This window comes from Myiozetetes cayanensis, unplaced genomic scaffold (genome assembly GCF_022539395.1).
Source record: "Myiozetetes cayanensis isolate MyiCay16 unplaced genomic scaffold, myiCay2020 scf26, whole genome shotgun sequence".
NCBI lineage: Eukaryota > Metazoa > Chordata > Aves > Passeriformes > Tyrannidae > Myiozetetes > Myiozetetes cayanensis.
The window spans coordinates 2,998,461-3,025,559 of record NW_026087477.1 but is presented as its reverse complement, the minus strand read 5'-3'; the positions used below and the strand labels follow the sequence as shown (position 1 = coordinate 3,025,559).

General features: G+C 70.9%; 5 protein-coding genes across 5 annotated transcripts; 3 read left to right on the top strand and 2 right to left on the bottom strand.

The window, feature by feature from the left end:
• The first annotated feature begins 14 nt into the window (after positions 1-14).
• On the top strand, positions 15-5,264 carry CCDC142 (coiled-coil domain containing 142). The gene is made up of 11 exons (XM_050321142.1): positions 15-293; positions 617-713; positions 1,067-2,431; positions 2,507-2,593; positions 2,845-3,009; positions 3,076-3,230; positions 3,359-3,517; positions 3,601-3,715; positions 3,803-3,980; positions 4,383-4,591; positions 4,938-5,264. Exons 1-11 carry the CDS (start codon positions 246-248, stop codon positions 5,189-5,191), a joined length of 2,832 nt encoding a protein of 943 aa, XP_050177099.1. The 5' UTR covers positions 15-245; the 3' UTR covers positions 5,192-5,264.
• Positions 5,265-5,976: 712 nt separating this feature from the next.
• Positions 5,977-9,061, top strand: MOGS (mannosyl-oligosaccharide glucosidase). Its single transcript, XM_050321131.1, has 4 exons — positions 5,977-6,325; positions 6,417-6,628; positions 6,705-6,895; positions 7,232-9,061. Exons 1-4 carry the CDS (start codon positions 6,142-6,144, stop codon positions 8,937-8,939), a joined length of 2,295 nt encoding a protein of 764 aa, XP_050177088.1. The 5' UTR covers positions 5,977-6,141; the 3' UTR covers positions 8,940-9,061.
• Positions 9,062-9,209: 148 nt separating this feature from the next.
• On the bottom strand, positions 9,210-11,196 carry WBP1 (WW domain binding protein 1). Its single transcript, XM_050321149.1, has 4 exons — positions 10,966-11,196; positions 10,796-10,898; positions 10,350-10,511; positions 9,210-10,012 (listed from the first exon to the last, which is right to left on the bottom strand). The coding sequence occupies exons 1-4, from the start codon at positions 11,026-11,028 to the stop codon at positions 9,387-9,389; spliced, it is 954 nt and encodes a 317-aa protein (XP_050177106.1). The 5' UTR covers positions 11,029-11,196; the 3' UTR covers positions 9,210-9,386.
• Positions 11,197-11,864: 668 nt separating this feature from the next.
• INO80B (INO80 complex subunit B) lies at positions 11,865-14,401 on the bottom strand. The gene is made up of 5 exons (XM_050321137.1): positions 14,316-14,401; positions 14,029-14,206; positions 13,712-13,827; positions 13,332-13,534; positions 11,865-12,896 (listed from the first exon to the last, which is right to left on the bottom strand). The coding sequence occupies exons 1-5, from the start codon at positions 14,353-14,355 to the stop codon at positions 12,432-12,434; spliced, it is 1,002 nt and encodes a 333-aa protein (XP_050177094.1). The 5' UTR covers positions 14,356-14,401; the 3' UTR covers positions 11,865-12,431.
• An 876-nt stretch (positions 14,402-15,277) lies between these two features.
• RTKN (rhotekin) lies at positions 15,278-26,559 on the top strand. Its single transcript, XM_050321166.1, is given in 13 exon segments — positions 15,278-15,781; positions 21,085-21,278; positions 21,620-21,681; positions 21,798-21,851; positions 22,077-22,194; positions 22,687-22,796; positions 22,799-22,910; positions 22,993-23,087; positions 23,388-23,494; positions 24,601-24,732; positions 24,905-25,067; positions 25,629-25,733; positions 25,915-26,559. Coding segments are annotated over 13 exon segments (1,464 nt in total). The 5' UTR covers positions 15,278-15,676; the 3' UTR covers positions 26,022-26,559.
• The last annotated feature ends 540 nt before the right edge of the window (positions 26,560-27,099 follow it).

Sequence of the window (27,099 nt, the reverse complement as noted above, 5' to 3'; positions counted from 1 at the left end):
GCCCGGCTGCCATGTTGGGTGCGGGCAGGACGGCGGCCCGCAGGGCCCGCACCCAGCGGCACCGGCGCTCCGCGTCCCGTCCCTCCTCCCGCGCCTGCCCCGAGGCCGCGGGCCCGGCCTCTCCCCGCTGCTCGTCCTGCCCCCCTCGCCGACTCTGTCCCGGCGGCCAGCCAGGTCCGGCCCCCCGGATTAGCCCGGGCACGGTCTAAGCCTCTTTGCTGCCGCCGCCCCCGGGATGGCCCGGCATGGAGGCCGGCGGCGCTGAGCGACGCGGCGGGGAGCTCTGCCTGCAGGTGAGGCCACGCGGGGAGAGGGGGCCGGACACTCCTCCCGAGGAGCGGCGGGGCCGGGGCGGTGCCAGGCCGGGCAGGGGGGCACCGGACCCGGCAACGCGACGTCTCCATGGCAACGGCCCGGGAGGGGGCGTGGCCACGGGGACTGAGGGCGTGGCCGGTCAGGCGTGGGGCGTGGCTACTGCGGGAGGGGGCGCGGTCACTGCGGAGGGCTCCGCAGCTGCCAGCGCTGAGGGGCGGGGCCATCCCTTTAGCCCCGCCCCATCGGCGGTGGCCCCGCCCCTCGCCCAGCCCAGGGGTCCTGAGCCCCCCGCACCCCTCAGGTGGGCGACGCCGGCCTGGGCGGCCTCATCCTGCTGCTGCTGACGGCCCGGCCGGCCCCGGGTGATGGGGTGGCCCACGGGGAGCCCCTCGAGCCTGGTGAGACACCGAGGAGGCTGTGGGGATCTCGAGGGGTTGTGGGGTCCTGGGGTGTTGCAGAGACCCTGAGGGAGTGTGGGGTTCTTAGGGGCTGTGGGGACCCTGATGGGATATGGGGTCCTGGGTTGGCTGCAGGAACCCCAGTGGGTTATGGAGTTCCTGGGGATAGCGTGGGGGACCCTAATGTGGGGGGACTATGAGAACCCTAACGGGGTTCTGGGACTCCCTGGGTGCCCAGGGGGCTGGGGGGCTCAGGGCTGGGGTGGCAGAGATGAGGGGGGTGTGGGCAGGGGCTACCCCACGTGAGGGTCTGTACCCCACACTGAGGTCGCTGCCCCACGCTCGGCCCCCAGGCGGGCTGCGGGGGCCCCTGGCGCGCTCCCTGCAGCGGGCAGAGGCCATGCTGCGCAGCTGCGTCTCCCCGGGGCTGCGGCGCCTGCTGGCCCCGCGGCCCCGCCGGCGCGGCGACGGCGACAGCGACGAGGAGGACGAGACCGAGGACGAGGCCGCGTCCATCGTGACCCCGCTGGAGCAGAGCTTCGCGGGGCTGCGCCGCTGCCTCCGCGTCTGGGAGGACCCTCGCACCGAGACCTTCCAGGGACACGTGCGGCCCCGTCCCGGCGGCGCCGCCGAGTTCTCGGAGGACGCGGTGCGGCAGCGCGTGGCCGCGCGGGGAGCGGCCCTGCACGCACTGCTGCGGCACCGCCACCTGCTCCGCCTGGCCCGCGACTTCGCCCGGCGCCTCAAGGCCTCCTCCGACTTCCTGCGGCAGCTGCTGGCGCTGCCGGTGCCAGGGGCCTGCGGGGGCCGCGCGGGGCCGGCGCTGCGGGAGCTGTGCCTGGAGCTGCGGGCACACGCGGGGCACTGGGCCGCGCTGCGGCGGAGGCTGCGGGGGGACGCGTGGCTGCGGGCGCTGCCGCGGCGCCGTCGCGAGGCCGTGGCGCACATGCGGCGGGCGCTGCTGCTGCCGGCGCTCATGGCCGCGCGTCTGGCCCGGCGCCACGCCGAGGGGTGCCTGCGGGAGCTGGGCTGCCCCGGGACCCCCTCCCCGGCCCCCGAGAGCCTGGCTGAGCTCTTCCAGGGGCTGGAGATCTACAACCGCGTGGTGCAGGGGCTGGCGGAGGAGCTGGGCCCCGAGGCGGGTCCCGGGGGTGTCCCCCCTCCCTTCACGGTGGACGGAGTGCTGCGGGTGCTGGCGGCCGAGCGTGGCCGCGCCGTGGCCGAGCGGCTCCAGCCCCTCCTGCGGCCCCGAGGTGGGGACATCAGGGATGGACACGTGTGCTGGGAGGACGTGGCGGTGCCGTGGCCGCCGGGGCACGACGCTGCGGGGACGGACGCGCCGACGGACGCAGAAGGTTCCGGAGCGGCGGCGCCGCCAGGGCTGGTGGCCGAGCTGCGGGCGCTGTGCCTGGAGGACGAGGAGCTGACGGGACACGTTTTGGGGGCACTGGTGGCCTCGGCCGACAGCCTGTGGCAGCCGGTGCTGTCTGAGAGCCCTGAGCCCGTGGGGCCGCGCCCGGGCAGCACGGGCGGCTGGAAGTCGGTGCGGTGGCTGGACACCGCCCGGGGCCCCGCGGCCGCCACGCTGGGCGCCCGGTACCGCCCGCTGCTCTGGGGGGCCGTGGGTGCTGCGCTGGGGCACAGCCTGGGCACCCCCCCCTCCACCCTCAGCGCCACCGTCACCGCGGCGCAGGAGCTGAGCCGCGCGCTCGTCGTGGGTACGTGGGGACACGGGGGGCAGGGGGTGCCGCGGGGGGGCCCTGCCATGCCCTGACCCCCGGGTTCCCTCGCAGCCCGTGTGCCCCCCGAGTGCCAGGAGGAGCTGGGGGTGCTCTGCCTGCGCCTGATCTGCCGGAGCATCCTCTGCAGCTGGGACACAGGTCCTGGGGGCTGGGGGAAGTATAGGGTGGGGAACACGGGGTACAGGGCTAGGGGGCTGGGTTAGGGAGGTCTGGGGTGCAAGTGTGGAGTACAATGTGGGGTGGAGAGTGAGCGTGGGATGACGGAGTAGAGGGTGATCTGGGGGGTAGGCAGTGAGGGTGTGGGGTACTGGGTTTGCAGTCCAGGGTGCAGGTGTGGGTTACAGTGGGACGTGTGCGGTGTTAGGGGCTTCTAACTGTTTTCCCTCCAGATTTCACCTGTGCCCTGGGCTCAGGGCTGTTGGACAAGTGCTTGGAGGTGCCGGGGGGGCCTCCGGGGCCGGGGTGCAGCCGCACGGCGCAGCAGCTCCGGCGCCTCTTCCCAGCCCTGGCGCTGGCCCTGCGCTGCCTGCGCCCGCTGCCCACGCACCCACACGGTGAGCGGGATCCGGGGGGCACGAGGGGGCACGTGGGGTCCCCTCTGTGCTGACACCCTCCTCCAGCGTCCCCTGGGGGTCCCTGCCTGCGGCTGCAGGTGCTGGGCCGGTGTCTGGCGGCGGTGGCGGCTGCTCACGCGTGGCTGACGGGCAGGGCCGGACGGTACCTGGCGGCCTGGGCACTGCCCCAGTTCCTGCTGCTCACCCAGGGAGACCTGCAGGTACAGGGTCACGGGGGGCACTGGGGGGCACAGGGGGGCCTGGTCATTGCCCCGGCTCCTGCTGCTCACCCAGGGAGGGAGACCTGTAGGTATGGGGGGCTGGATTCACCCCTCCTGCTCCCCTCCAGGTGCTGAAGGCAGAGACGGAGCAGCTGGTGCTGCAGGTGAGTGGGACCTTCCCAGAGCTGGGGGACACTGATGGAGACACCCCCCCAGAGCCACCCCACGGGTCCCCGTGGGAGCTCCAGCTGTGCCGGCAGATCCACGGAGCGGCCAACAACATCCAGGTACAGCGGGACCTGGGTGGGGGTCCCGAGCAGAGGGGTGCCCTGGGTGCCTGTGTCACGCCATGTCCCCTGCCGCGTCCCAGCTCTTCTCCAGCGACGTGCTCGGGATGTTCTCCAGCAGCTGCAAGCGGCTCTCGGCCGAGATCTTTGACCAGACGATGCCGCTGGGCCGGCACTGGCGGCTCGGGCCACGTGCCGGTGGGTGTGAGGGGCTGGGGGTGTGCTGGGGTGCTCAGGGGGCTGAGGGGGGTCCCAGCACTGAGCAGGGTGTCGGTGCTCCCCCAGAGCTGCCCAGCACCCCCAGTGCGTACGCAGCGGCCGCGGTGCAGGCGGTGCTGGGGCAGGTGCTGCAGGGGGCACAGGCCCTGCCCCGCGACGCCCAGGCACCCACCCTGGCACGGGTCACCACGGCCTTCCTGGAGGCCTGGATGGACCACATCCTCACCCACAGGATCAAGTTCAGGTACTGGAACGGGGGCCCACACCAGTGCCACAGCCAAGGGGCAGTGCCAGGAGCCCCTTTGTGATCCTGGGGGCAGAGCAGGGGTCCCAGTGATAGTGCTGGGGGTCCCAGAGGGGGGGCCAGGGGGCCTGGTGGAAGTTTCAGGGATCCCAGTGCAGTAACAGGGGTCCCAGTGGCACTACTGGGGGTCCCATGACAGGACAAGTGTCCCGGTGGCAGGTTGGGTGTCCTGGCAGCCGTTCTAGGAGTCCCAGTGGGGGTTTCAGGGGTCCAGGTGGGCAGTTCTGGGGATCTGGTGACAGTTCCAGGATCGCAGTGGGTGTCCCAGGAGGTGGTGGCGGTGCTAGGGGACCCGGGGGGGTGTCCCGGGGGTCCCATGCCCACGCTGCCCCCCTGTCCCAGCCTGCAGGGGGCCCTGCAGCTGCGGCGGGACTTCGAGGCGGTGCGGGAGCTGCTGTGCTCGGAGCGCTCCGGGCTGGCCCCCGAGGCCCAGCAGGCTCTGCGGGCTCTGCGGGTGTTCCACCACACGGACACGGCCGTGCGCTGCCTCCTGCAGCAGCCGGGGGGGCGCGGCGGCCACCCCCGCGGCTGGGCCGGGCTGCGGCGCTGCTGTGAGAGCGGGCACGGGGCACCACTGGGGGGGCGTGGAATCGAATGGGGGGACGAGGATGGGGTGGGAGTGGGATGGGAATGGGAATGGGGAGGAGATGGGGATGGGATGAAATGGGGTGGGGATATGGGGACGGGGTGGGATGAGGTGGGGATGAAATAGGGATGGGACGGGGGTGGAACTGAAATAGAGGTGGAATGGAGATGGAGAAAGGATGAGGACGGGGACTGGGACAAGGATGGGGGTGGAGATGAGGACGGGAACATCAGGGAATGGTGACTCGGACGGGGACGGGGGGTCCTAGCAGGAGCAGGATCCAATATCCCAGCCCGTCCCTCCTTTCCCAGGCTCGGACGAAGGCGCCCACCCCCTGGACCCGCCCCCGGCCCCGCTGCCTGTGTTGGACCCGCTGGAGGTGGCGGTGCCGCTGCCGGGGCCCCGGCCGGGCGCGGGAGACGATGTGCCGGGCCGTGCCCGCGGCGCCGCTGCCGAGCCGCCCTTCCCGGGCAGCCCCCAGCAGTGGCTGTCCCTGCGGCTCCACCGCGCCCGCCGCTGGAGAGTGCCGGGGCTGCCCTGCGTGGGCAACAGCCCCGAGGGCTGACACGCAATAAACCCGCCCCACCCGGCCCGGCCGCCTCTGCGAGGGGGGCACGGGGCATGGGGGGCTGACAGCACCGGCCCGAGATCTGGGATTGCGGCTGGGACCACCTACTTGTGGGGCGGGATCTAACGGGGACTCCTGAGGGGATCTGGGGGGTCCTGGAGAGACGGGGGTGCAGAGTGAGTGGCCCTTGGGGGTCCTGGGGAACTACAGGGGTGCATGGCTGGTGTTCCATTGGGGCCCTTTGAGGGTTCCTGGGGCGGCTGGGGGTCCCTTGGAGGCCCTGGAGAGGTTGGGAGTACTCTGGGGAGTTCCAGGGGATGCCAGGAATGCAGGGTGGAGGTCCCTGGGGGTCTTCAAGGACACCAGGGATCCCTTGGTGGTCCCGGGGGATATTGGGGGTTCATAATGGGGGTCTTTGGGAGGTCGGGCATCCATGGGGGTCCTGGGGAGGGCTGGGGGAATCCTGTCTGGGGTCCCTCGGGAGACACTGTTGGGGTGGTGGATGGGGGAGTCAGTGCAGCCGGGACCCCTTCCCAGCGATGGGGCCGAGCAAGGGAGTAACAAATGGCTTCTAAGGACGTGATGAGCGTGGACTGGGCGGAAGGCGGGGTTGGGGGCACGCTGAGGGCGGTCCTTGTCCCCTCGGGGCCGGTTTTGGGTCGGGCGGGAGTCCCTGGGAGGACCGAACGGCGCGGGGTCCTCCCGCCCGCCAGGGGGCGCGCGTGCGGCTCTCCCCGCACCCCGTCGCGCGGGCTGACGTCAGGGGGGCGGCCATGGCGGGGGAGCGGCGGCGGCGTGGCGGGGACGGGCCCCGGGAGCGGCCCCGGGAGCGGCCGCGGGACCCGAAGCACCGCCAGCACCAGCAGCAGCAGCAGCAGCCGCGGGGCCCGGGCCGGGGTCGGACGGCGCTGGCAGCCGCGGCGGCGGCAGCGCTGGCGCTCGGTCTCATGGCGGCGGCGACCGAGTGGAGCCGGTGGAGCGAAGCCTCGCGCCTCGTCACCCCCCACCCCGCGCCCCCGCCGTCCCCCGGCTCCACCGGGCCCCTCGCCTCCCCCGCCTACTTCTGGGGCACGTACCGGCCGCACGTGTTCTTCGGGATGAAGACGCGGAGCCCGCGCTCTGTCGTGACCGGTGAGGGGGGCGCGGGTGGGGGCTCCACCCCGGGGCTCCGCCGGCCCCGCTGCCGACCCGGGAGCCGCCCCTGACGCCCCGCGCCCCCCAGGGCTGATGTGGCTGCAGCACGGCGGCGGCCTGCGGCACACGTGCGAGCAAGGCGACGGGCCGGCCCGCTACGGCTGGGTGATGCACGACGGGGAGAACTTCGGCGTGCAGGAGATCCGCGACGGGCGGCTGCTGCTCAGAACGGAGTTCGTCAAGCAGCCGGGGGGAGACCACGGCGGGGACTGGAGCTGGAGGGTCACGGCGAGGATGGAGGTGAGTGCAGGGAGGGCGGGAGAGGAGTTGGGATGCCGCGGACCCTCCGTCACCTTCCTCCTGCTCCCGCCGCCAGGGGAAAGGCCCGGCCCCGCTCCTGTCACTGTTCTTCTACGTGGCTACGGACGGGCAGGGGGAGCTGCGGCCGGTGCTGCACAACGGGACCCACCTGGCGGCCGTGGAGGGAACATCGGAGGAGCTCGGGAACTTCACCCTCACCTTCCTGCCCCCAATGGAGGAGGGCGAGGAGGGGCCCAAATATGCCAGGTGAGTCCCTGGGGCTTGATCCCCAACCCCTCATCTCTGCCTACTTTTTGTCTCCTCTGTTTTCCCCCCATTCCATGACTCCATGTCTTCTTCTCTCTCCCTGTGTTTGCCCCTTTTCTCTTCCCCCATTTCCCCGATCCTCCACATGCTCTTCTGCATCCCATGTCCCTCCATTTCTCCTGCCTGCATCTATTTCCTCCACCTTTCCCCTGACTCCCTGGCCCCTGTGCCTTCCCTTTCCCTGACTCCTCCTCTCCCTCGTGTCTCCCCCCACCTGACTCTCACCTCCCCTGTCCCCCCATCTGCGCCCATCCCCGACCTCTCTGTCTCCCTCAGCTACAACTTCCTGGCGGGGTCGGTGCCGGGGCTGCAGCGCCTCACGGAGCTGGTGCAGCACAGCCTGCGGGAGCCCTGCGTGTTCTCACCGCCTGGGCGCCCACGGCGACACTACCTGGGGGTGTCGGGCGCGGGGGGGCTGCCCGGGGAGCCCCCCCGGGGGCAGCTGCTGCTGCACCAGGTGACGCTGGAGGCGCCGGCGGTGCTGGAGGCGGTGCTGGAGTCGGGCAGCGCGGCGGGGGCGCGGCAGGGGCGGCTGGCGGGGCGGGCGCTGGGCGCGGCGCTGGCCCGGCACGTGACCGCCTTCGAGCGCCGCTTCGAGGACACCTTCGGGCTGGAGGCGCGCGGGGCGACCCCCGCCCAGCGCCGCTTCGCCCAGGCCGCGCTCAGCGAGCTCCTGGGGGGGCTCGGCTTCTTCCACGGCCGCTCCCTGCTGCGCTCGGAGCACCGCTCGGAGCCGCTGCCCGGCCCCGAGGCCACGCTGCTGACGGCCGTGCCCTCGCGCTCCTGCTTCCCGCGGGGCTTCCTGTGGGACGAGGGCTTCCACCTGCTGCTGTTGGCCCGCTGGGCGCCCGCGCTGGCCCGGGACGTGCTGGCGCACTGGCTCGACCTCATGAACGCTGACGGCTGGATCCCGCGGGAGCAGATCCTGGGGGACGAGGCGCGGGCCAGGGTGCCCCCCGAGTTCGTGCTGCAGCACAGCGAGACGGCGAACCCGCCGACGCTGCTGCTGGCGCTGGAGCGGCTCCTGCCCGACGCGCCCCTGCCCTACCTGCGCCGCCTCTCCCCGCGCCTGCGCGCCTGGTTCTCGTGGCTCAACCGCACCCAGGCCGGCCCCGAGCCCCTCACCTTCCGCTGGCGCGGCCGCGACACCGACGCCGAGCGCTTCCTGAACCCCAAGACGCTGGCGTCGGGGCTGGACGATTACCCGCGCGCCTCGCACCCGTCGGAGCAGGAGCGGCACCTGGACCTGCGCTGTTGGATGGCGCTGGGCGCCCGCGTGCTGGCAGCGCTGGCCGAGCGCCTGGGGGAGCCCCCCGAGCCCTACAGCGACATGGCCCTGGCACTGAGCGACAACGCCCTGTTGGAGCGGCACCACTGGGCGCCCGAGCTCGGCGCCTTCGCCGACTTCGGCAACCACAGTGCGGCCGTGGCGCTGCGCTGGCACCGCCCGGCCCCCGTGCCCGGCCGTGCCCCGCCGGCCCCTCAGCTGCGCCGGGAGGTGCGGGAGGCACCGCGGCCGCGCTTCGTGGGCGCGCTGGGCTACGTGAGCCTGTTCCCGCTGCTGCTGCAGCTGCTGCCCGCGGACTCCCCGCGCCTGCCCGCGCTGCTGGGCGCCATGCGCAGCGAGGCGCAGCTCTGGACGCCTTTCGGGCTGCGCTCGCTGGCCCGCGACAGCCCCTGGTACCTGCAGCGCAACACCGAGCACGACCCCCCGTACTGGCGCGGCTCCATCTGGGTCAACATGAACTTCCTGGCGCTGCGGGCGCTGCACGAGTACGCACGGACAGCGGGGCCGCACCGCGAGCAGGCGGCACGGCTGTACCGGGAGCTGCACCACAACCTGGTCACCAACGTGTTCCGGCAGCACGAGGCCACCGGCTTCCTGTGGGAGCACTACCGGGACAGCGACGGGGCGGGGCAGGGCTGCCACCCCTTCGCAGGCTGGTCCGCGCTCGTGGTGCTCGCCATGGCCGAGGACTATTGATGGGGGCTCCCCGTGCCCCCGCCCCGCACGCTCAGGGCCAGAGGAGGTGCTGGGGGGCTGTGCTGGAGCCCCCCCATCTCCCCCTCAATAAACCTCCACAACTTGGGCCTCTTCCTGCCCAGGTCAGGGTGTCATCGTGTCCCCAGTGCTTCCAGGGGCCTTTGTCCCAGCTCAGCCCGATGTCCCCAAGCCCCGGGGGGCATCTGTCCCCTCCCTGAGAAGTCAGGGGTCCCCACCCAGCCCAGTGCCCCCATCACACCAGGGCTCCGGTACTTCCACGTCTCTTTAATGGTGAGAGAATGTGCCAGGACCACCCACCCCCACAGCCTGGGCCCTCCCCAGCGATGGGGGCTCCCCAAGCAGCAGCACCGGGGTGGGGGGGCTCCAGAAACAGTTTGGAGAGAGGGCTCTGGCAGGGCCACACCATGAGTGGGGTCACCGTGGGGGTCAGTTGGGGTGAGGGGCCCCTGGAGGCTCCGCGGTGAGTCCAGACCCCAGCAGGGGGTCCCGGGGGGTCTCAGACAGGCAGCGCAGGTGAGCCAGGCCCCCCCCACCGCCCGGCCCCCCCCAGCCCTTGGCCTCGCCCTCTTCCTCCTCCAGGCCCCGCCCCACCTCGATTCCCGAGTCCCCCGTGAGCCGCCGGTGCCGCCCAGGGCCGTCCTCCCCCCGGGCCGCGCCGCCCACCCCCTCCTCACCCGCCTCGGTGTAGGAGCAGGGGCCACCCTCGGCCTCGGGGAAGTCCGGGGGGCCGTGTTTGGAGGGGCCCCCGCGGGCCAGGGGCTCCTCGGGCGGGGGCAGCTCCCAGCTGGCACCGGTGCCGGTGCTGCTGGAGCCGCCGGCGGTGCCACCCCCCCGGCCCGGGTCCGGGTCCGGGTCCGTTTCGTCGGTGCCCGGCGCCGACAGCGAGGAGCTGCTGGGGGAGGAGGCGCAGGAGCAGCCGCAGGAGCAGGAGCTGCAGCCCCCGCAGGAGCCGGGGGACAGCGAGGGGCTCCCGGGGCTGTAGGGCGGCGGCGGCGTCCCGGGGCGCTGGGCCACCTCCTCGTACGCAGGGAGCTTGAAGGAGGCCAAGAGCCCTGGGGGGGAACAGCGGGGTCAGGGGAGCACCCGGCGGGGATACAGGGAATGCCAGAGGACACGGGAGCAAAGGGGGCAGAGCTGGGGGCATGCAGGGCTGGAAGGGATCCCAGAGGGGAGCGAGCTGGAAGGCTCAGCCCAGCCCAGGGCTCGGGGCAGGGATGGGGAGGGGGACATGGAGGGCCTGGGGGGAAAAGCCAGGGGGAAGGGGGTATGGGGAGGGGCAGTGGAGGGGGACGTGGGTTTAGGAGGGTCCAGGGTGCCCGGACTCAGACTCCCCATGGAGGGGGGTTACCGGCAGGGCCGGGGGCGCGGGGGGTGGCTGTGCCCACTCACGGAGGTCCCCCGCGGAGGGGGGGTAGTGGCAGGCACCGTGGTAGGCGATGAGGTTGATCTCGCGCTGCCGCTGCTGCTGCTGCAGGCGGAGCTTGGCCCGGCGGTGCCGGAACGCGCAGCAGCAGCTCAGCAGGATCAGGATGGTCCAGAGCAGCCAGAACCCTGCGGGGTGGGGGGCAGAGCGGGGGTCACCCTCACACACAGCCCCCGGGCCCCAGAGGCCCCCATATCCCCACGGAGCCTCTGATCTCCCCCAGACCCTCCGGAGCTCCCGGCCCCCCTCGACCCACAGGTCGCTCGGTAACCCCCCGAACCCCCTGGAAGCCTCGCTGCCACTCGGCTCCCAGAGCCGCAGGACCTGCCCGGAGCCCCTGAGCTCCCCGGACTCCTGGACTCCCTGTCTCCCCGTCTGCCCCGCTCCCCCGGTTCGCGGTGCCCGCACTCACACCACAGCTCGTAGTAGTAGGTGCAGCAGCCGCTCTCCCCGCAGCAGTGCCCGGTCTCGCACACGTAGGGCCGGTTGTTCACCCCCGGGCAGAACTCCCGGGCCTGCGGGCACGGCCGCACCGTCACCGCGGCCCCGCGCGCGGCCCCCCCGCCCCGGCCCGCCCGGTACCTGCGGGTGCTGCCGGCCCAGAAGCGCGGCCCAGGCCCCCTCGGCGCTGCCGGGCCGCTCCATGGCGCCGCCGCCTACAGCCCGCCGCGGCCCCGCGCCCGCCCGGCCGCGGCCCCCGCCGCCCGCAGCAGCCGCCGCCGCCCCGCCACCGCCATCGCCGCCGCCATCGCGGCCCCCGCGGCCGCCGCCGCCCGGGCCGGGGCCGCCGCCGCCGCCATCGCACCGGCCCGAAGTCCCGCCCCCCCCGCCGCCGCCGCCCAATCCGCGCCCGCTCCGCCACCCACAGCCAATGGGCGCGGCCGCCGCCGCCCGGCCCCGGCCAATCGCGCGCCGTCTGCCCGCGCCTCACGCCCAACAACAGAGACAAAGGGGCCAGGCCCCGCCCCTGTCCGGAATGGCGGCCCCCGCCGCCAATCGGAGCCACGGCCCCCCCTCCCGGACCTGACTGACGGCGACACTGGCCAATGGCAGCCCCGCAGCCGCTCACGGCCCGCCCAGGGGCGGGCACTCCTCACAACGCGGCCAATGCGAGCGCAGGCACGGCTCCGGCCGTGTGATTGGCGGAGCAGCCAGCCAATCAACGCCGTCGCTCTCCGCCGGGCACAGCCCCAGCCAATGGCCGTTTCCGGAGGGCGGGCACTCCACGGAGCCCCGCCCACCCGGGCAGGACCAGCACGCGGCCCGGGGGTCGGGCCGTCCCACAGCGCTGCCGGTGGGGGGGGCCGGGCTGTGCCACAGAGCCGCGGGGGGAGCGGGCTGTACCACAGAGCCGCGGGGGGAGCGGGCTGTACCACAGAGCCGGGGGGGGGCCAGGCTGTGCCACAGAGCCAGGGGGGGGCGCGGGCTGTGCCACAGAGCCGCGGGGGGGCCGGGCTGTGCCCTATCCCAGCAGAGCCACACACGGTTCCTTCACCAGCAGCCTTTAATCAGCTCGCAGCACCAGGACACGCCAGGCGCACGGACCCTCTTCCACCTCCAGGCCCGCCCTTGGTCCCCAGCCCTCCGAGTCCATGTGGGGGACTGGAGCCCCCTGTTCCAGCTTGCTGTGTCCACGTGGACCATCCAGAGTCCCCCATATCCAAGGCAGAAGGTGCTCAGCCCCCCGTTCTGCCCCTCTGTGTCCATGGGGAGGGGATGGAGCACCCCACAGTCCACGCAGGTCTGCGGTGCAGGGCCTGGAGCCTCCTCTTCTGGCCTTCTGTCTCCAGGTGGAGAATCCAGAGCTCCCTGGAACCCGCCTGTGTCTGTGCTGAGCGGGTGCTTTCCCCTTTCTGGCCCTCTGTGTCGGTGGGGTGGGTGCACAGCCCCCCGGGGGTGACCCCAGGGCTGCAGCACCTGCAGGTACCGCCCAGGCTGCAGCGGGTGGGCCGTCCCGCTCCCGGGTGCCCCCGGGCAGGATCCACGGCCCCCCTGCCGCTGTCCGCCGTCCAGGGGGAGGCTCGGGGCCCCTGCAGCCAGGGCAGGGCTCAGCCCGGGCTCTGCAGCAGCTGCAGGTTGCGCCGGTAGCAGCCCAGGCTGCAGAGGGGCCGCCCGGTGCGGGCGCAGCGGTAGCGCCGGGCGTTGGTGCAGCCGGGCACGGCGCAGGGCTGGGGGGCGGGCACCGGCGGGGCCGTGGCGGGGGGCAGGGGCAGGGGCAGCCCCGGGGGGAAGGACAGGGTGACGCCCTGGGCGGAGCTGTGGTAGTGCACGACGGGGCAGGGCGCGGGGCGGGCGCGGCGCTCGCGCAGGGCCCTCACCTTGGCCTTGTGGGTGCGCGTGAGGCGCTCGATGGTCTGGTTCTTGCTCTCCTCGGCCTTGCGGGCCGCCTGCAGCCGCCGGCGCCGCGCCCGCTCCTCCCGCTTCTCCCGCATCTCCTCCGTCACCTCCTTGGCCTTGGCTCCCATGGGCAGCTGCAGCAGGGGCTGGCTCTGCTGCTTGTGCAGGAGGGCACGCTGGGGGCCACGGGGGCGTCAGGGGGGGCACGGGATCCAGGCGGGGCCCTCGAGGGGACCCCCCCACAGCTCCCCTAGGGCCACAGCCCAGCCCCACACCACTTCTGGGGTCCCTGCAGCCACCCCAGCCCCGTCCCTGGTGCCTCTACATCCCCCCCAGTCCCTCCTCAGTGACTCCATGCCCTCCCTGGACCCCCCTCAGCCCTGTCCCAGCAGCCCTATGGCCCCCCAGCCCCCTTCAGCCCAGCCCCAGCACCCCTCAGGGGCTCCACAGCTCCCCTCTCTCAGCTCCATCCCAAAGGCTCCCTGCCCCTCCCAGTTCCCCTCACTCCTGTCCCAGCAGCTCCACAATAGACCCACCCCTAGCCAAGCCCCCAATAGTTCCAGGCCCCCAAAACAACCAGAGCACCCCAGCCCTGTCCCAGCCCCCCACACCTGCCGGGCTGTCAGCAGGGACTCGTCCACCTCCCTCTTGATGTCCCCGTTGTCGTCCAGCTCGCCTCGCTCAAGGGCCGCGAGCCAGCGCCGCTCCTCCTCCTCCTCCTCTTCCTCCTCCTCCTCCCCCTCCTCACGGTGGGGGAAGCAGCTCTCTGGGTCCAGCTCAGGCAGAGGGGAGGGGGCCAGGTTGCTGTCCTCATCTGGGGGAGCCGGGGGGGGACAGTCACACAGGTAGGGGGTCACCCTGTGCCAGGGTCACTCTGTCCCCGAGCCACGACAGGGGTCCAGAGCATCCCCCCCACCTCAGCCCCCCAGGGGCTGCCCTTACCCTCCCCAGCCCATCCCCCGTGAGCCCCCCGTGTGCCCCCCGTGCTCACCCAGCCAGGCCCGGTACTGCTCGATGGGGACCCCCTCGCTGGGCTCCTCCTCGTCCGCCCCCAGCAGCGGGGAGGGGGAGCGCGGCCCCTCGGGGACCACCGTGAACGTGGGGACACTGCAGGGGGAGAGAGGAGGCTGGGGGGGCCGGGGAGGGTGGGACACGCCACCCAGCCCGGCCCAGCCTTCCCTCCTCCTGCACCTCTTGGTGCCCAGGATCTGGCCCGAACCCTCGAACCCCCAGCTCGCCCCACCTCTTGGTGCCCAGGATCTGTCCCCAGACCCTCCGAAGCCCCCCATCGTCCCCTTCCGCCCCCACCTCTTGGTGCCCAGGATCTGCCCCCCTAGCTTGATGCGGAGCCGCAGCCGGGGCTGCCGGGGGGGTTCGGGGCCAGGGGGCGGCCCCGCCTCGTGGTGGTGCCGCTTCTTGTGCTTCTTCTTGTGCTTCTTATGCTTCTTCTTGTGGCCGCCGTGGCCGCCCGCCTCGGCCTCCTGCCCTGCGGGGGAACAGGGGATCAGCGCGGGCCCCCGCGGGCCCTGCCCCGCCGGGAGCGGCCCCGCAGCCCCTCGGTGTCCCCCGGGCCCCCCGAGCCTCCCCGCTCTCACCGTGCCCGGCCTCCATCGCGCCGCGCCAGGCCCTGCGCATCCGAGCGCGGGGGACACGATTGGTGGCGGACCCGCTTCCGCCCTCACTCTCTGCCGCCCGCCCGCCACCGCTGAGGGGGGAGACGCTGCCCCCGCCATCTTTGAACCGGGCAGCCAGGCCCGGCCGGGGAAACCGTGGCTCCGGCCATCAGGGCCGCAAACCTGTGGGGGCACAGGTGTGAGTGAGGGTACAGGTGTGAGTGAGGGCACAGGTGTGAGCACACAGGTGTGAGTGAGGGTACAGGTGTGAGTGAGGGCACAGGTGTGTGAATGTACAGGTGTGAATGCACAGGTGTGAGTGCACAGGTGTGAGTGCACAGGTGTGAGCATGCAGGTGTGTGAATGTACAGGTGTGAGTGCACAGGTGTGAGCGTGCAGGTGTGTGCGCAGGTGTGTGAGTGAGTGCGGGGCAGGTGTGTGTGAGCACAGGTGTGAGTGCACAGATATGTGTGAGTGCACAGGTGTGTGTGAACAGGGCACACGTGTGTGCTGTGCACCTGTGTGCGCTCACAGACACTGTCCAGTGTGAGCTGTGGCCACACAAGTGCACATTTCACATGTGTGGGGGTACACGTGTGTGTGTGTGTGTGTGACATCCGTGCGTGTGTGTGACACTTCTGTGTGTGTGTGTGTGTGTGTGTGTGTGAGAGAAACCTCTGTGTGTGTGTGTGTGTGTGTGTGTGTGTGACATCCGTGTGTGTGTGACACTTCTGTGTGTGTGTGTGTTCGTGCCCTGTGCACTCTCACGTGTTCACAACACACGTGCACACACAGAAGTGTCACACACACACAGATGTCACAGCCCTGTCCCGCCATTGTCCCGCCGGTGCCAGGAGCCGCCGGCACCGATCGCCGCCCCCGCCCCTGCGGGATCCCGGGGCCGTGCGGGGCCGTGCGGGGCCGTGCGGAGCCGTGCGAGCAGGGAGTGACGGCCCCTGGGTCTCCCGGTGTCCCCGGGTGTGTCCCGGTGCATCCCGGCGTGTCCCACCTGTCCTACGTGCTCCGCGGAACCCCCCGAAGGCTCCGGCCCCCGGGACCACCCTTGGCTTCCCCCGGAGCACCGGGACCTCCCGGAAGGCTCCGGACCATCTGGGACCCCCGGAGCACCGTGACGCTGAAACCTCCCGCACTACTCAGACCTCGGGACCCCCCGGGACCCCTCGGAGCGCGGACCCCTCCCCCGGACCACTGGCAGCCTCTAAACCCCAGGACTCCCCGCAACACCCCGGGCCCTGCAGAGCACCGAGACCCCCGGGACCGCCAGGACCCCGCGGAGCACCGGGACCCCTCCGGCCCCCCCGGGCCGCCCCGGCCCCCCGCCCATGTTCCGGCGGGACCAGCGCAGCCGCGCCACCGTGGCGCGGGGGTCGGCGCTGGACATGGAGCTGCGCCGGGGCCGCTGCCGCCCCCCCGACCCGGCCCCGCAGGTACGGGGGCACCGGGAGCCCGGGCACGAGCCCGCGGGGCGGCCGCGCCTCTCCCTGCCCGCCGGCCCCCCCGGCCCGTCCCGCTGTCCCGGCCCAGCCGGGAATTCCAGTGGGATCCGGCACAGCGGGAATCGCCCGTGCCCCCGGCACCCGACGGGAGGGGCGCGGGGGACTGGGAGGACTGGGCGGACTGGGAGGGACTGGGGATCCGGGAATGGGACAGGGGCTGGGGGACCCCAAGGTGGGGGTGGTGCCGGGGCAGGGAGAGCACACGGGGCATGAGTGGGGGACGGGGTGGGGGCACGGGGCACCTGCGGGGTCTTGGTGCAGACGGGGGGGTCCTGGCGTGTGGGGGGGAGGCCGGGCGAGTGAGAGGGTCCCGGTGCATCCGAGGGGTCCTGATTCACTCAAAACCATCTGCTCTTGGGGGTCCCAGCGCCTTTGGGGGAGTCCTGATGCATAGGGGGGTTCCCAGCCACCCAGTACCCGCTGCACTTGGGGGGGTCTTGGTGCACACAAAGGGGTCCCAGCGCATATTGGAGGGTGGTGCCGGTTCCCCGGAACCAACCGCACACGGTGGGGTCCCGATGCATCTGTGGGGGTCCTAAATCCCTGGGGGGATCTTGATGCACTCGGGCAGGGGTCCCGCTGCACGGGGCGGGGCTCCAGTCCCCTCGGGGGCGTCCCAGTACATAGTGGGGGGGATGTCTCAGTGTATTTGGGGGTCCTGGTGCGTATCGGGGGATCCTGGTGCAGACGAGGTGTGGAGGGGTTCAGTACATTTTGGGGGGTCCCGCTGCACGTGGGGATCCGGTTGCACTGTGGTGGGGATTCCGGTCTATACAGGGGATCCTGGTGCATACTGGGGGTCCTGGTACATACTGGGGATTTCCAGTGACCTCGGGAGGGTCTCTGTTCTCTCGGGGTGTCCCGGCGCACTGGGGGTCCCAGCCCCGGTACCAGTTGCACACGGGGGATCCGGGTTCAGTTGAGGGGTCCCAGCTTCCCTCGGGGGTCCTGCCCCGCCGTCCCCCATTTCCCCCGCCAGAGCGCCCCCGCCCGTTCCCGGTGTCCCGGAGCCGCCGCAGGGGGGGCGAGGGGGACACGGAGGCGGCTCCTGGAGAAGAAGAGGGGGCACGGGGAGGGGGACACGGGGCGGGACGTGGGGCGGGGCGGCCGCCGCTTCCTGTGCGCGATCGCGGCGGAGCGGGAGCGGCCGGAGGTACCGGGAATGGGGGCAGTGCTGCACCGCGCGGGGGTGCGGGAGGGGGACGGGGTCCCGGTGCCGGTCCCTACCGGTACCCCGTGTCCTCCTCCCCGTCCGGGACCGCGCCCGCGACCCCGTCCACCCACTCCTCCGCACCCCCTCTCCCCGGCTGCCGTTCCCGGTGCCCTGTTCCCACACCTCCCATCCATTGTGTCCCCCTTTTCCTGTCCCCGCCACCCCCGTCTCTGCACCCTGACCCCGGCACCCCTTGTCCCTCCCCCGCGCCGCGAACCTTGCACCCCGTCCTATCCCTGCACCCCCTGTCCCGTGTCCCGTCCCCTGCACCCCAAACCCGGCACCTCATCCCGTCCCCTGCGCCCCTTATCGTCTCCCTGCACCACGTCCTGTCCCTGCACCCCAAACCCCGCACCCCATCCTCTCCTTGCACCCCTCCCTGCACCCCACCTCGTCCCTCCCTCCCCTGCACCCTAAACCCTCAGCCCACCTCGTCCCCTACACCCCCTATCCCCTCTGTGGACCCCAAATCCTACGCCCCAAACCCCATCCTGGACAACGTCCCCTGCACCCCATCTCGTCCCCTGCACCCTCCGTCTCCCTGTCCCCGTCACCCCTCCTCTACCCCCAAAACCCTCGCCCCTTTCCCCACCCCCACACTCCATCTTGTCTCCTGCGCCCCGTTTTCCCCACCCCTTCTCTTGTCCCCGAACTCTGCAACCCAAGCCCTTCGCCTCAAACCCTTCACTGCATCCTATCGCTGTCCCCCCTTCCCTGCACCCCATTTTGCCTCCTGCACCCCGTTCCCTGCAACCCAAACCCTACCCTGTCCTGTCCCCACACCCTGCACACCATCCTTCCCCCCTTATCCTGTCCCTGCACCCCAAACCCTGCACCCAGTCCCTGCACCCCAAACCCTGCACCCCTTACTCCATCCCTGCACCCCAAACCCCATCCCTGCATCCCAAACCCCGTCCCTGCACCTCAAACCCCGTCCCTGCATCCCAAACCCTGTCCCTGCACCCCTTACTCCATCCCTGCACCCCAAACCCCGTCCCTGCATCCCAAACCCCGTCCCTGCACCTCAAACCCCGTCCCTGTACCCCAAACCCTATCCCTGCACCCCAAACCCTGTCCCTGCACCCCAAACCCTGCACCCAGTCCCTGCACCCCAAACCCTGTCCCTGCGCCCTAAACCCTGCACCCAGTCCCTGCACTCCAAATCCTGTCCCTGCACCCCAAACCCTGTCCCTGCTCCCCGTCCTGCCTCCTGTTCCCCATCCTTTGCCCCCCCATCTTGTCCCCTGCACCCTCCCCGCCCCCTTTCTCCTTTCCCTGCACCCCAAACCCTGTCCCCACCCCAAACCTCCTGCCCCTCGCCCCCTTCAAATCCTGCCCCTTTTGACCCCCCAAACCCGACCCACCCCTACCCACCATCCCAAACCCCGTCCCGCCCCCGCTGCCCTTTCCCGCACAGTCCCCCCCTTGTTCCCTGGGAGGGGGCGGCGATTCCAGGGGGGCAAAGAACGTCGAGGTCCCCCCCCGGGAGATTCCAGAGGGAGCAAACAACGTGGGGGAACACCCCCCCACCCCGCCCCAAAATCCCCGTGGGAAGGGCCATAAAAAGCCCCTTCTCTCCCCGCAGCCACCTCGCAGAGAGGGAGGTGGAGGGAGCGCCCCGCCACACCCCCAGCGCTGGATGCGGCGGGACCCCCTGGGGGCTTCGGGGACCCCGGAATAGCTGGGGGGGTCCCGGGGGTCCCGATGGAGGTGGGGGGGGGCCGCCGGCTGCGGATCCTGGAGGATCTCAACATGCTCTACATCCGCCAGATCGCCGCCAGCATCCAGGTGGGAATTTTGGGGGGCATAACCCCCCTCCAGCCCATTTACCCCCAATCCGGGATCCCCACGACCCCCTGGACCCCCGGACCCCGGGTTTCCCCGGGGTCCGGGGGTCCGAGGGTCGTAGTCCCAGGATGATGAGCGCGCTCCTCATCCCATGGGATTCACCCCCAAAAAACAACGAGAGGGGGGATTTTGGGGGATGTGGTGTTGGGGGGGGGGTGCTCCCGCCCTCCCCCTGTTTCCCGCTGGGGGGGTGTGTTATTTATAGGTGATGACGTCACTGGGGAGGGGGGAACAGGGGGCGGGATCGGGATCGGGATCGGGATCGGGATGGAGGAGCAGGAGGTACCGGGAAGGAGTTTGGGGGCCGGGGGTCGTGCCCGGTAATTTGGGGGTATTGGTGGGGGGGTGTGTGGTGAATTTAAGGGGGGGGGTGCGCGGTGGGTCTGTGGGGCACGTGGGGTGTCTGTGGGGTGCAGGATGTGTTTATGGGGTGCAGGATGTGTTTGTGGGGTCCACAGTAAATCTGTGGGGTGCAGGATGCATCTGTGGGGTGCAGGATGTGTTTTTGGGGTGCACAGTAAATCTGTGGGCTCCACAGTAAATCTGTGGGGTGCACAGTAAATCTGTGGAGTGCAGGATGGATCTGTGGAGCACAGGATGTGTTTGTGGGGTGCACAGTAAATCTATGGGGTGCAGGATGGATCTGTGGGGTGCACAGTAAATCTATGGGGTGCAGGATCTGTCTGTGGGGCGCAGGATGTGTCTGTGGGGTGCAGGACAGATCTGTGGGGTGCGTGGCACAGTCGTGGGCTATGTGAATTTCCTGTGGGGGGTGTGGTAAATTTATGGGGCATGTGGCACATCTGTGGGGTGCGTGGTGTGTCTTTGGGTCCCCAGTTTCTCCGTGGGGTGCCTGATAAATCTGTAGGGTGCATGAGGTGTTTGTGGGGTGTGTGGCGCATGGGTGAGGTGCACGATGGGTCTGTGGGGTGTGTGGCTTCCATGTGGGGTGCAGGATGTTCTCGTGGGGTGCACAGGAGCCCTCTGGGGTGGGTGGCTCTGCTGTAGGGTGCGTGAGGGATGTGTGGTCCGGCTTTGGGGGGTGTGGTTTCTCCATGGGGTGCAGGATGAGTTTGTGGGGTGCATGGCTCTGCTGTGGGGTGCACGGCCTGTCTTTGGGGTGCCCAGTTTCCCCATGGGGTGCACAATGGATCTGTGGGACACAAGGCTCCGTTATGGGGTGCACAGTGTGTCTGTGGGGGCAGTGGTGCATCCATGGGGTACATCATTCCCCTGGGGGGGGTGTTTGGCACATCTGGGGGGTGGCAGGGAAATCTGTGGGGTGTGTGGCACACCTGTGGGGTGTGTGGTGCGTCCATGGGGTGCCTGGTTCCCCCGTGGGGTACAGGATGGATCTGTGGGGCGTTTGGCACATCTGTGGGGTGTGTGGTGTGTCCATGGGGTGCCTGGTTCCCCCGTGGGGTACAGGATGGATCTGTGGGGTGTGTGGCTCTGCTGCGGGGTACGTGGTATGTCTGTGGGGTGCATCACTGCCCTGTGGGGTGCATGGTGGGTCAGTGGGGCCCGTGGCTCTGCTGTGGGGGGCAGGGTGTGTTTGGGGGGTGCGTGGCACATGTCTGGGGTTCATGGCACAGCTGTGGGGCACTGGATGTGTTTGTGGCCCTGCTCTGGGGTACCCATGGGGTTCGTCATTCCCCCAAGGGGTACACCATGTATTTGGGGGCTGTGGCACCTCCGAGGGTGTGGGTGGTCAGTGGGGTATGTGATTCCCCTGTGTGGGACATGATGGATCCACAGGCTACATGACTGGGACCCCCAGGAGGGCAGGGCTGGGACCCCCAGGGGTGCAGGTGGTGCCTGGGCCCCCCAGCCCCTCGATTTCCCCGTGCCCTATTCCCAGGAATGGGTACAGGAGGGGCCCTGAGCTCCCTGACCCCAGTGTGCCCATTCCAGCAGCTGGAGCTGCAGCAGGTGCTGGAGAGCCCCTGAGCCACCCCCCGAGCCCCCCCTGAGCCCCCTGAGCCCCCTGAGCCCCCCTGAGCCCCCTGAGCCCCCTGAGCCCCCCTGAGCCCCCTGAGCCCCCTGAGCCCCCTGAGCCCCCCTGAGCCCCCTCTGAGCCCCCCTGAGCCCCCTGAGCCCCCTGAGCCTCGAGCCCCCTGAGCCCCTCCTGAGCCCCCCGAGCCCCCCATGAGAGCCCCCGTTCGGGTTGCAGGAGCCGGAGCTGCAGCGGGCGCTGGAGCGGGCACTGCGGGTGCGGGAGGGGGCCCGGAGGCTCCTCCCCGCCTGCAGCCGCCCCGAGCAGGCCCTGGAGACCACCAAGACCCTCGTGCTGTGCGATGCCAGGGTGGTGGCGGCGGGGGGGGAGCTGCAGCGGCGCCAGGAGGCCCGGCTGAGGGGGGCCCGACGGTGAGGGACCCCAAAAATGGGGTGGGACGCTCGGGGACCCCGCGGGACTCACGAACGTGGGAGGAATGGGGGACCCACCCTGGCTGAGGGGGAGGACTTGAGGGGGCCCAAAACTGCAGGGGGAATGGGGGATCTTTGGGGAGCGTGGTGGTGACGGGACCCCCAAAACCTGGGGTGGGAATGTGGGACTCTGAAAAGTGGGGGGCACTGGGGACCCCATTGAGGGGTGTGGCTGGGGGAAAGACCCCCAAAACCTGGGGGGAATGGGGATCCCAAACCTGGGGGGAGCATGAGGGACTCCAGAGGGCAGGAGGGGCTGCACTGACCCCTGTCCCCCACAGCCCCTCGGACGCCGGACCCGGGGCCGAGCGGGTGCCGTGCAGGGGCACCGTCTGCATCTCAGGTACGGGGGACCCCATCCCAGCAACCCCCTCCCGGGGGGCTGTCTGCATCCCAGGCACAGAGCCTGGGGTCTTTGTGGGGGTCCCAAGGGGTCTCATCCCCCTCCTGCTCCCCCAGACCTGCGCATCCCGCTGATGTGGAAGGACACCGAGTACTTCAGGAACAAGGGGGGTGAGTGCCGTGGTGCTTGGGGTCCCTCCTTTCCCACTGACTCCCCTGACCCCCTGTGACCCTCCTGGTCCCCCTGTGCCCCCCTGGCTCCCCCTCTGCCCCCCCACCTGCACCTCTGTGCCGTGTTCCTGCTGCTGTGGGTGGGGGCCGAGATCGCCCTGACTGCCCCCTGACCCCCTGTGACCCCCCAACCCCACTGACCCCCGAGACCCCCTTTGTCCCCAGAGCTGCACCGCTGTGCCGTGTTCCTGCTGCTGCAGGTGGGGGCCGAGATCCACGACACCCCCACGGTGCTGGTGGACAGGACCCTCACCGACATCTGCTTCGAGGGAGCTGTGCTCTTGTGAGGGGGGGCACGGGACCCCCGACACCCCTGCACACCCTATGGGACACCTGACCCCCCTACGGGACCCCTGACCACACTGACCCCCCCCCCCAGGCACCCCTGCTAACACCAAATCCTCCGGGGGACCCCTGCTATCCCTTGGCCCCTCCAGGGGACCCTTGATCCCCCTCTGGGGACCACTGACCACTTTGGGGGTATCCAAACCCTCCTCTGCCCCCTCCCTGGGGACCCCTGTCCCCCCCACACACACCCACACCAGCGATTTCTGCCCCCCCCAACCCCTCCAAGGGACCCCTTCCCTCCTCTGGGGACCCCTGTCCACCCTCACCCCCCGTCACCCCCAGGGACCCCTACACCCCTTGGGAGGATCCTGCGCCCCCATCCCCTGGGGCCCCCTCCCTGACCCCCCTAAGGGTCTCTGCAGTCCGTGGGGTGTCTGTGGGGTGTCTGTGAGGGTGTCCCCCCCACTGACCCCCCTGTGCCCCCCAGCTCGGAGGCGGGCCCTGACTTTGAGCTGAAGGTGGAGCTGTACAGCGCGGGGCTGCCCGGAGGAGGGGCCCAGGGCAGCACCCCCAAAAAGCTGGCCACGCGTCTCAGCACCTCCTGGGCCGCTCGGGCGGGCGCCGGGCACGGGCGGCCCTCGAGGGGGGGCTGGGCAGCCCCCCGGGCACCGCCGGCACCGGGGCCCTGCTGCTGCCCCCCCCCGGTGTCCCGTGAGTACCCCGAGACCCCCGTGCCCCTGTCCCCGTGCCCCCGGCCCTCTGTGTCCCCAGCACCCTGACCCCCTGCCCCCAGGTGCCCCCGGTTCCAGCTCCTGGCACACGCTGCCCTGTCCCTGGCCCAGGTGCACGACGGCTTCCGCACCCACGACCTCGTCATCGCCGCCGACGGTCAGTGGGGCCCCACAGCACCCCCAAAATCCCCCCTCGGTGCCCCCATCACCCCACAGCACCCCCAGAACCCCCCCTTGGCACCCCCATCACCCCGTGGCATGGGCAGTGGGGCTGGGACTGATGGGGAGAGGGTCTGGGGGTCCTGGCATGGTGGGGAAGTGGATCTGGGCTCCCGTTGGGGCTTGGAAATCCCTCCCAGCCCTCAAAGACCCCCATGTGACCCCCCAGAGCAGAGCCCCTGCTGGGTGTGTCTGGGGTGTGTTTGGGGTCGGTGTGACCCCCCGTGTCCCCCCCCAGAGCAGAGCCCCTGCTGGGTGCCCCTGTATGGCCGCATGTGCTGCCGCCTGGCCGCCAGACCCCGCTGTGTGGACACCCCTGCAGCGACCGGGCCCCTGCGGCTGCAGGTGATGGGAATGGGATCGGGAATGGGGTACAGGGTGGGATATAGGGATGTGGGGCTGCATGGACACACCTGCCTCTGATACCCTTGTGACTGCAGGTGAGAGGGGACCAGGTTGGGAGGTAGGGAGGGGTTGGTGTCAGGGATGGGATGGGACTGGGATGGGGGACAGGGACAAGGGTGGGACAGAGGTGGAACAGGGATGAGAACAGGGACAGGACTGGGGAAACGAGTGGAGGCTGGGATGGGATGAGAATGGGAACAGGGTGGGGATGGGGTCGGGGATGGGGACAGGGATGGGGACAGGACGGGAGGTGGCACAAGCCTGCAGGGTCTTGTCTGTCCCCACCAGTGGCTCTGGGAGGATCCCTGTGCTGGGGGATGGGGACTGGGGGTCTCAGGGGGCTGGGGCTGTGCGGTGGGCGTGGGGGGACATGGTTTGTGCTGGGGGACATGGTTGGTGCCGGGGGACATGGTTGGTGCCAGGGGCAGGGTGGGTGTGGGGGCATGATTGGTGCCAGGGGACATGGTTGGTGCCAGGGGCAAGGTGGGTGTGGGGAACATGGTTGGTGCCAGGGCAGGGTGGGTGCCAGGGGCAGGGTGGGTGTGGGAACATGGTTGGTGCCAGGGGCAGGGTGGGTGCCAGGGGCAGGGTGGGTGGGGGGACATGGTGGGTGCCAGGGGACATGGCTGGTGCCCGGGGCAGGGTGGGTGTGGGGGACATGGTTGGTGCCAGGGGCAGGGTGGGTGTGGGGGACATGGTGGGTGCCAGGGGCAGGGTGGGTGCCTGGGGCAGGGTGGGTGTGGGGGACATGGTGGGTGCCAGGGCAGGGTGGGTGCCTGGGGCAGGGTGGGTGTGGGGGACATGGTGGGTGCCAGGGGACATGGTTGGTGCCGGGGCAGGGTGGGTGCCAGGGGCAGGGGTGGGTGCCAGGGGCAGGGTGGGTGTGAGGGGACATGGTTGGTGCCAGGGGCAGGGTGGGTGCCAGGGGCAGGGTGGGTGCCACGGACATGGCTGGTGCCAGGGGCAGGGTGCGTGCCAGGGGCAGGGTGGGTGCCAGGGGCAGGGTGGGCAGCTGTGGGTGCTGACGGTGCTGGGGTCCTGGGCAGGTGCCGGGGGCTGAGGGGCCGAGCGAGCCCCCTCTGTTCTGTGTCCTGCGTGGCCCCGACCTGCTGTGCTACAGCAGCGCCCACGAGGCCGAGGCCGGGCAGGAGCCCACGCTCACCATCGCCGTCACCAAGGTACGGGGCACGGGGGGCACGGGGGGCTGGAGCATGGGTTTATGGGGGATAGAGGAGGCATGGGGGGTGTGGTGGGTACAGGGATTTCAGGGCTGTGGAGGGCTGGGGGGTTGAGGTCTTTGGGGGCTCTGGGGGCACAGGGACTGGGGTCCAAGCGCTCTGCCCACCGCAGGACACGCGGGTGCGGGCGGAGCCGGGGGGGCGCGGGCAGCCCCCCGTGGTGGCTGTCACCAACCGGCTGGGCGGGGAGGAGGTGACCCACGCCCTGGTGGCCGAGAGCACGGCCGAGGCCCAGCGCTGGCTCGAGGCCTTCGAGCAGCACCTCTACGACTTGGGTGAGTGAGGACCCCGGGACCCCCAGCCCTGCAGGACCCCCCATCATCCTGTGGGACACCCATCCGCCTCTGACCCTCCATCCCAGTGGGACCCTGTCCCGGTGGGACCCCCATCATTATAGGACCCCCAAGCCCTGTGGGATCTCCCCAAGCCATGTGGGACCCCCCTGAGATGTGTGGGAGCCCCCAGTCCTGAAGGACCCTCATCCCAATGGGACCCTTCATCCTGGTGGGATCTCTCCACCCCTGCAGGACTCCCAACCCTCTGAGACCCTCATCATCCTGATGGGAACCCATCTTGGTGCGACCAGGTCCCATGACCCCCATCACCCCTTCAGGACCCCCATCATCCCAATGGGACACCTCCCTTTTTGCAGGACCACACCCAACTTTGTGCCCCCATTCCTAGTGGGACCCTATCCCACTGCAATCCCCATCCTGGGGTGATTCTATCCCACGGGACCCCTCCTCCCATGGGACCCCCATTCCAGGAGGACCCCCATCCCCGTGCAAGCCCCACACCATGCCCTGCTGTGCCCCCCCACTGCCCCTGTCCCCCAGGCCAGTGGAAGCAGTGCTGTGAAGAGCTGATGCGGATCGAGGAGCCCCCCCCACGCCGCCCCCCGGCCCCGCTGCCCCCCCAGGGCTCCCTCTACCACCAAACGGGTGAGTGGGTGGGGGCCGGGAGGGTCGGGCTGGAGGGGCTCTGCTCTGTCTCCCCCTCTCTGCTCTCTGCTCGCTCCCTAACGCCACTCTTCTCTTCTTGCTGTCCCCCTCTCTGTCCCCTCCTCTGTTCCCCCCTTTCTGTCCCCCCTCCCTGCTGCTCTGCCACCCCCGGTGCCCCCAGCCCCGCCGGGCCCCCCCGGCTCCCCCCCGGGCGAGGGGCTCCTGCTGCAGGAGAACGTCTCAGCCGAGATCCGGGCGCTGCTCAGCTCCTACTACAGCGACAGGTGATGGGGGGCACGGGGGGCAGAGACCCCCCCACCACAGCACCCCGGGGGATGGCAAAGAGACCCCCGGGACTCCCCCCCCAGCCCACGGGGGCCTTGGGGCAGCACTGGGAGGGCCCCCGAGAACCCCAAAACCTGTGGGGGCTGTGGGGCAGCACTGGGGGGGTGAGGGAGTGACTGTAGGACCCTGAGACACCCCCCCACCTGGGGGGGCCATGGCAGGGGCAAAATGGGGCATCTGGGGGAACCCCTGACCCATCCCCCCCACCTATGAGGGCCATGGGGCACCTCTGGGGAACTGAGGGGAGCTGGGATAACGGGGGGACCATTCGCAGCCCCCACCCCACGGGGCTCCAGGAGGGGTCTGGGGGCGCTGCTGACCCCCCTTTGCCCCCCCAGCTATTGACCCCTCGGATGACATCGCGGCGGTGACCGACATCCTGACGCGGCACCGGGGGGGCCCCCGATCGCCGGGGCCGCCCCCGTGGCTGTCGCTGTTCGAGGGGCCCCCCCTGCGCAGCCCCAGCCCCCCCCGGCGGGGCCGCCCCCGCACCCTGTCCCTGGACGCCCGGCTCAGCACCCTCAAGGGCCGGGGGGGCACCCCCAGGCCCCCCCACTCCAGCTCCTCCAGCAGCGGCAGCAGCAGCCCGGGACCCCCCCAGCGGGACCCCCCCAGGCCCCTCCAGTCCCGGGTCTGACCTCCAGCACCTGGGGGGGGGGCAGGGGATGGATCCCCCCACCATCCCCTGCAGGGGCTGGGAGAGGTTGATGTCACAGGGGGTCGGGGCAGGGGGCTGGGGGCTCCCAGCTCCTTTTTTGGGGAGAAACTGGAATTTCTGCCCCCTCTGTGCTGGGGGGATCAGAGCTAAACTCCAAAAAGGGGGGTGGGGGCTTCCCCCCACCCCAGGGTGGGTGCTGGGGACCCCCCCACTGTGGAGTGGGTACAGGGGTCCCCCCAGGGTGGGTGCTCAGGGTCTAACCCGGGGGGGGGGCACAGGACCTCCCCCCCAGCTCTGCTTTCCCTCACCTCTAACCTGGGGGGGCAGCCCCCCCGGCAGGACACCCCCCCATTAATAATGTGC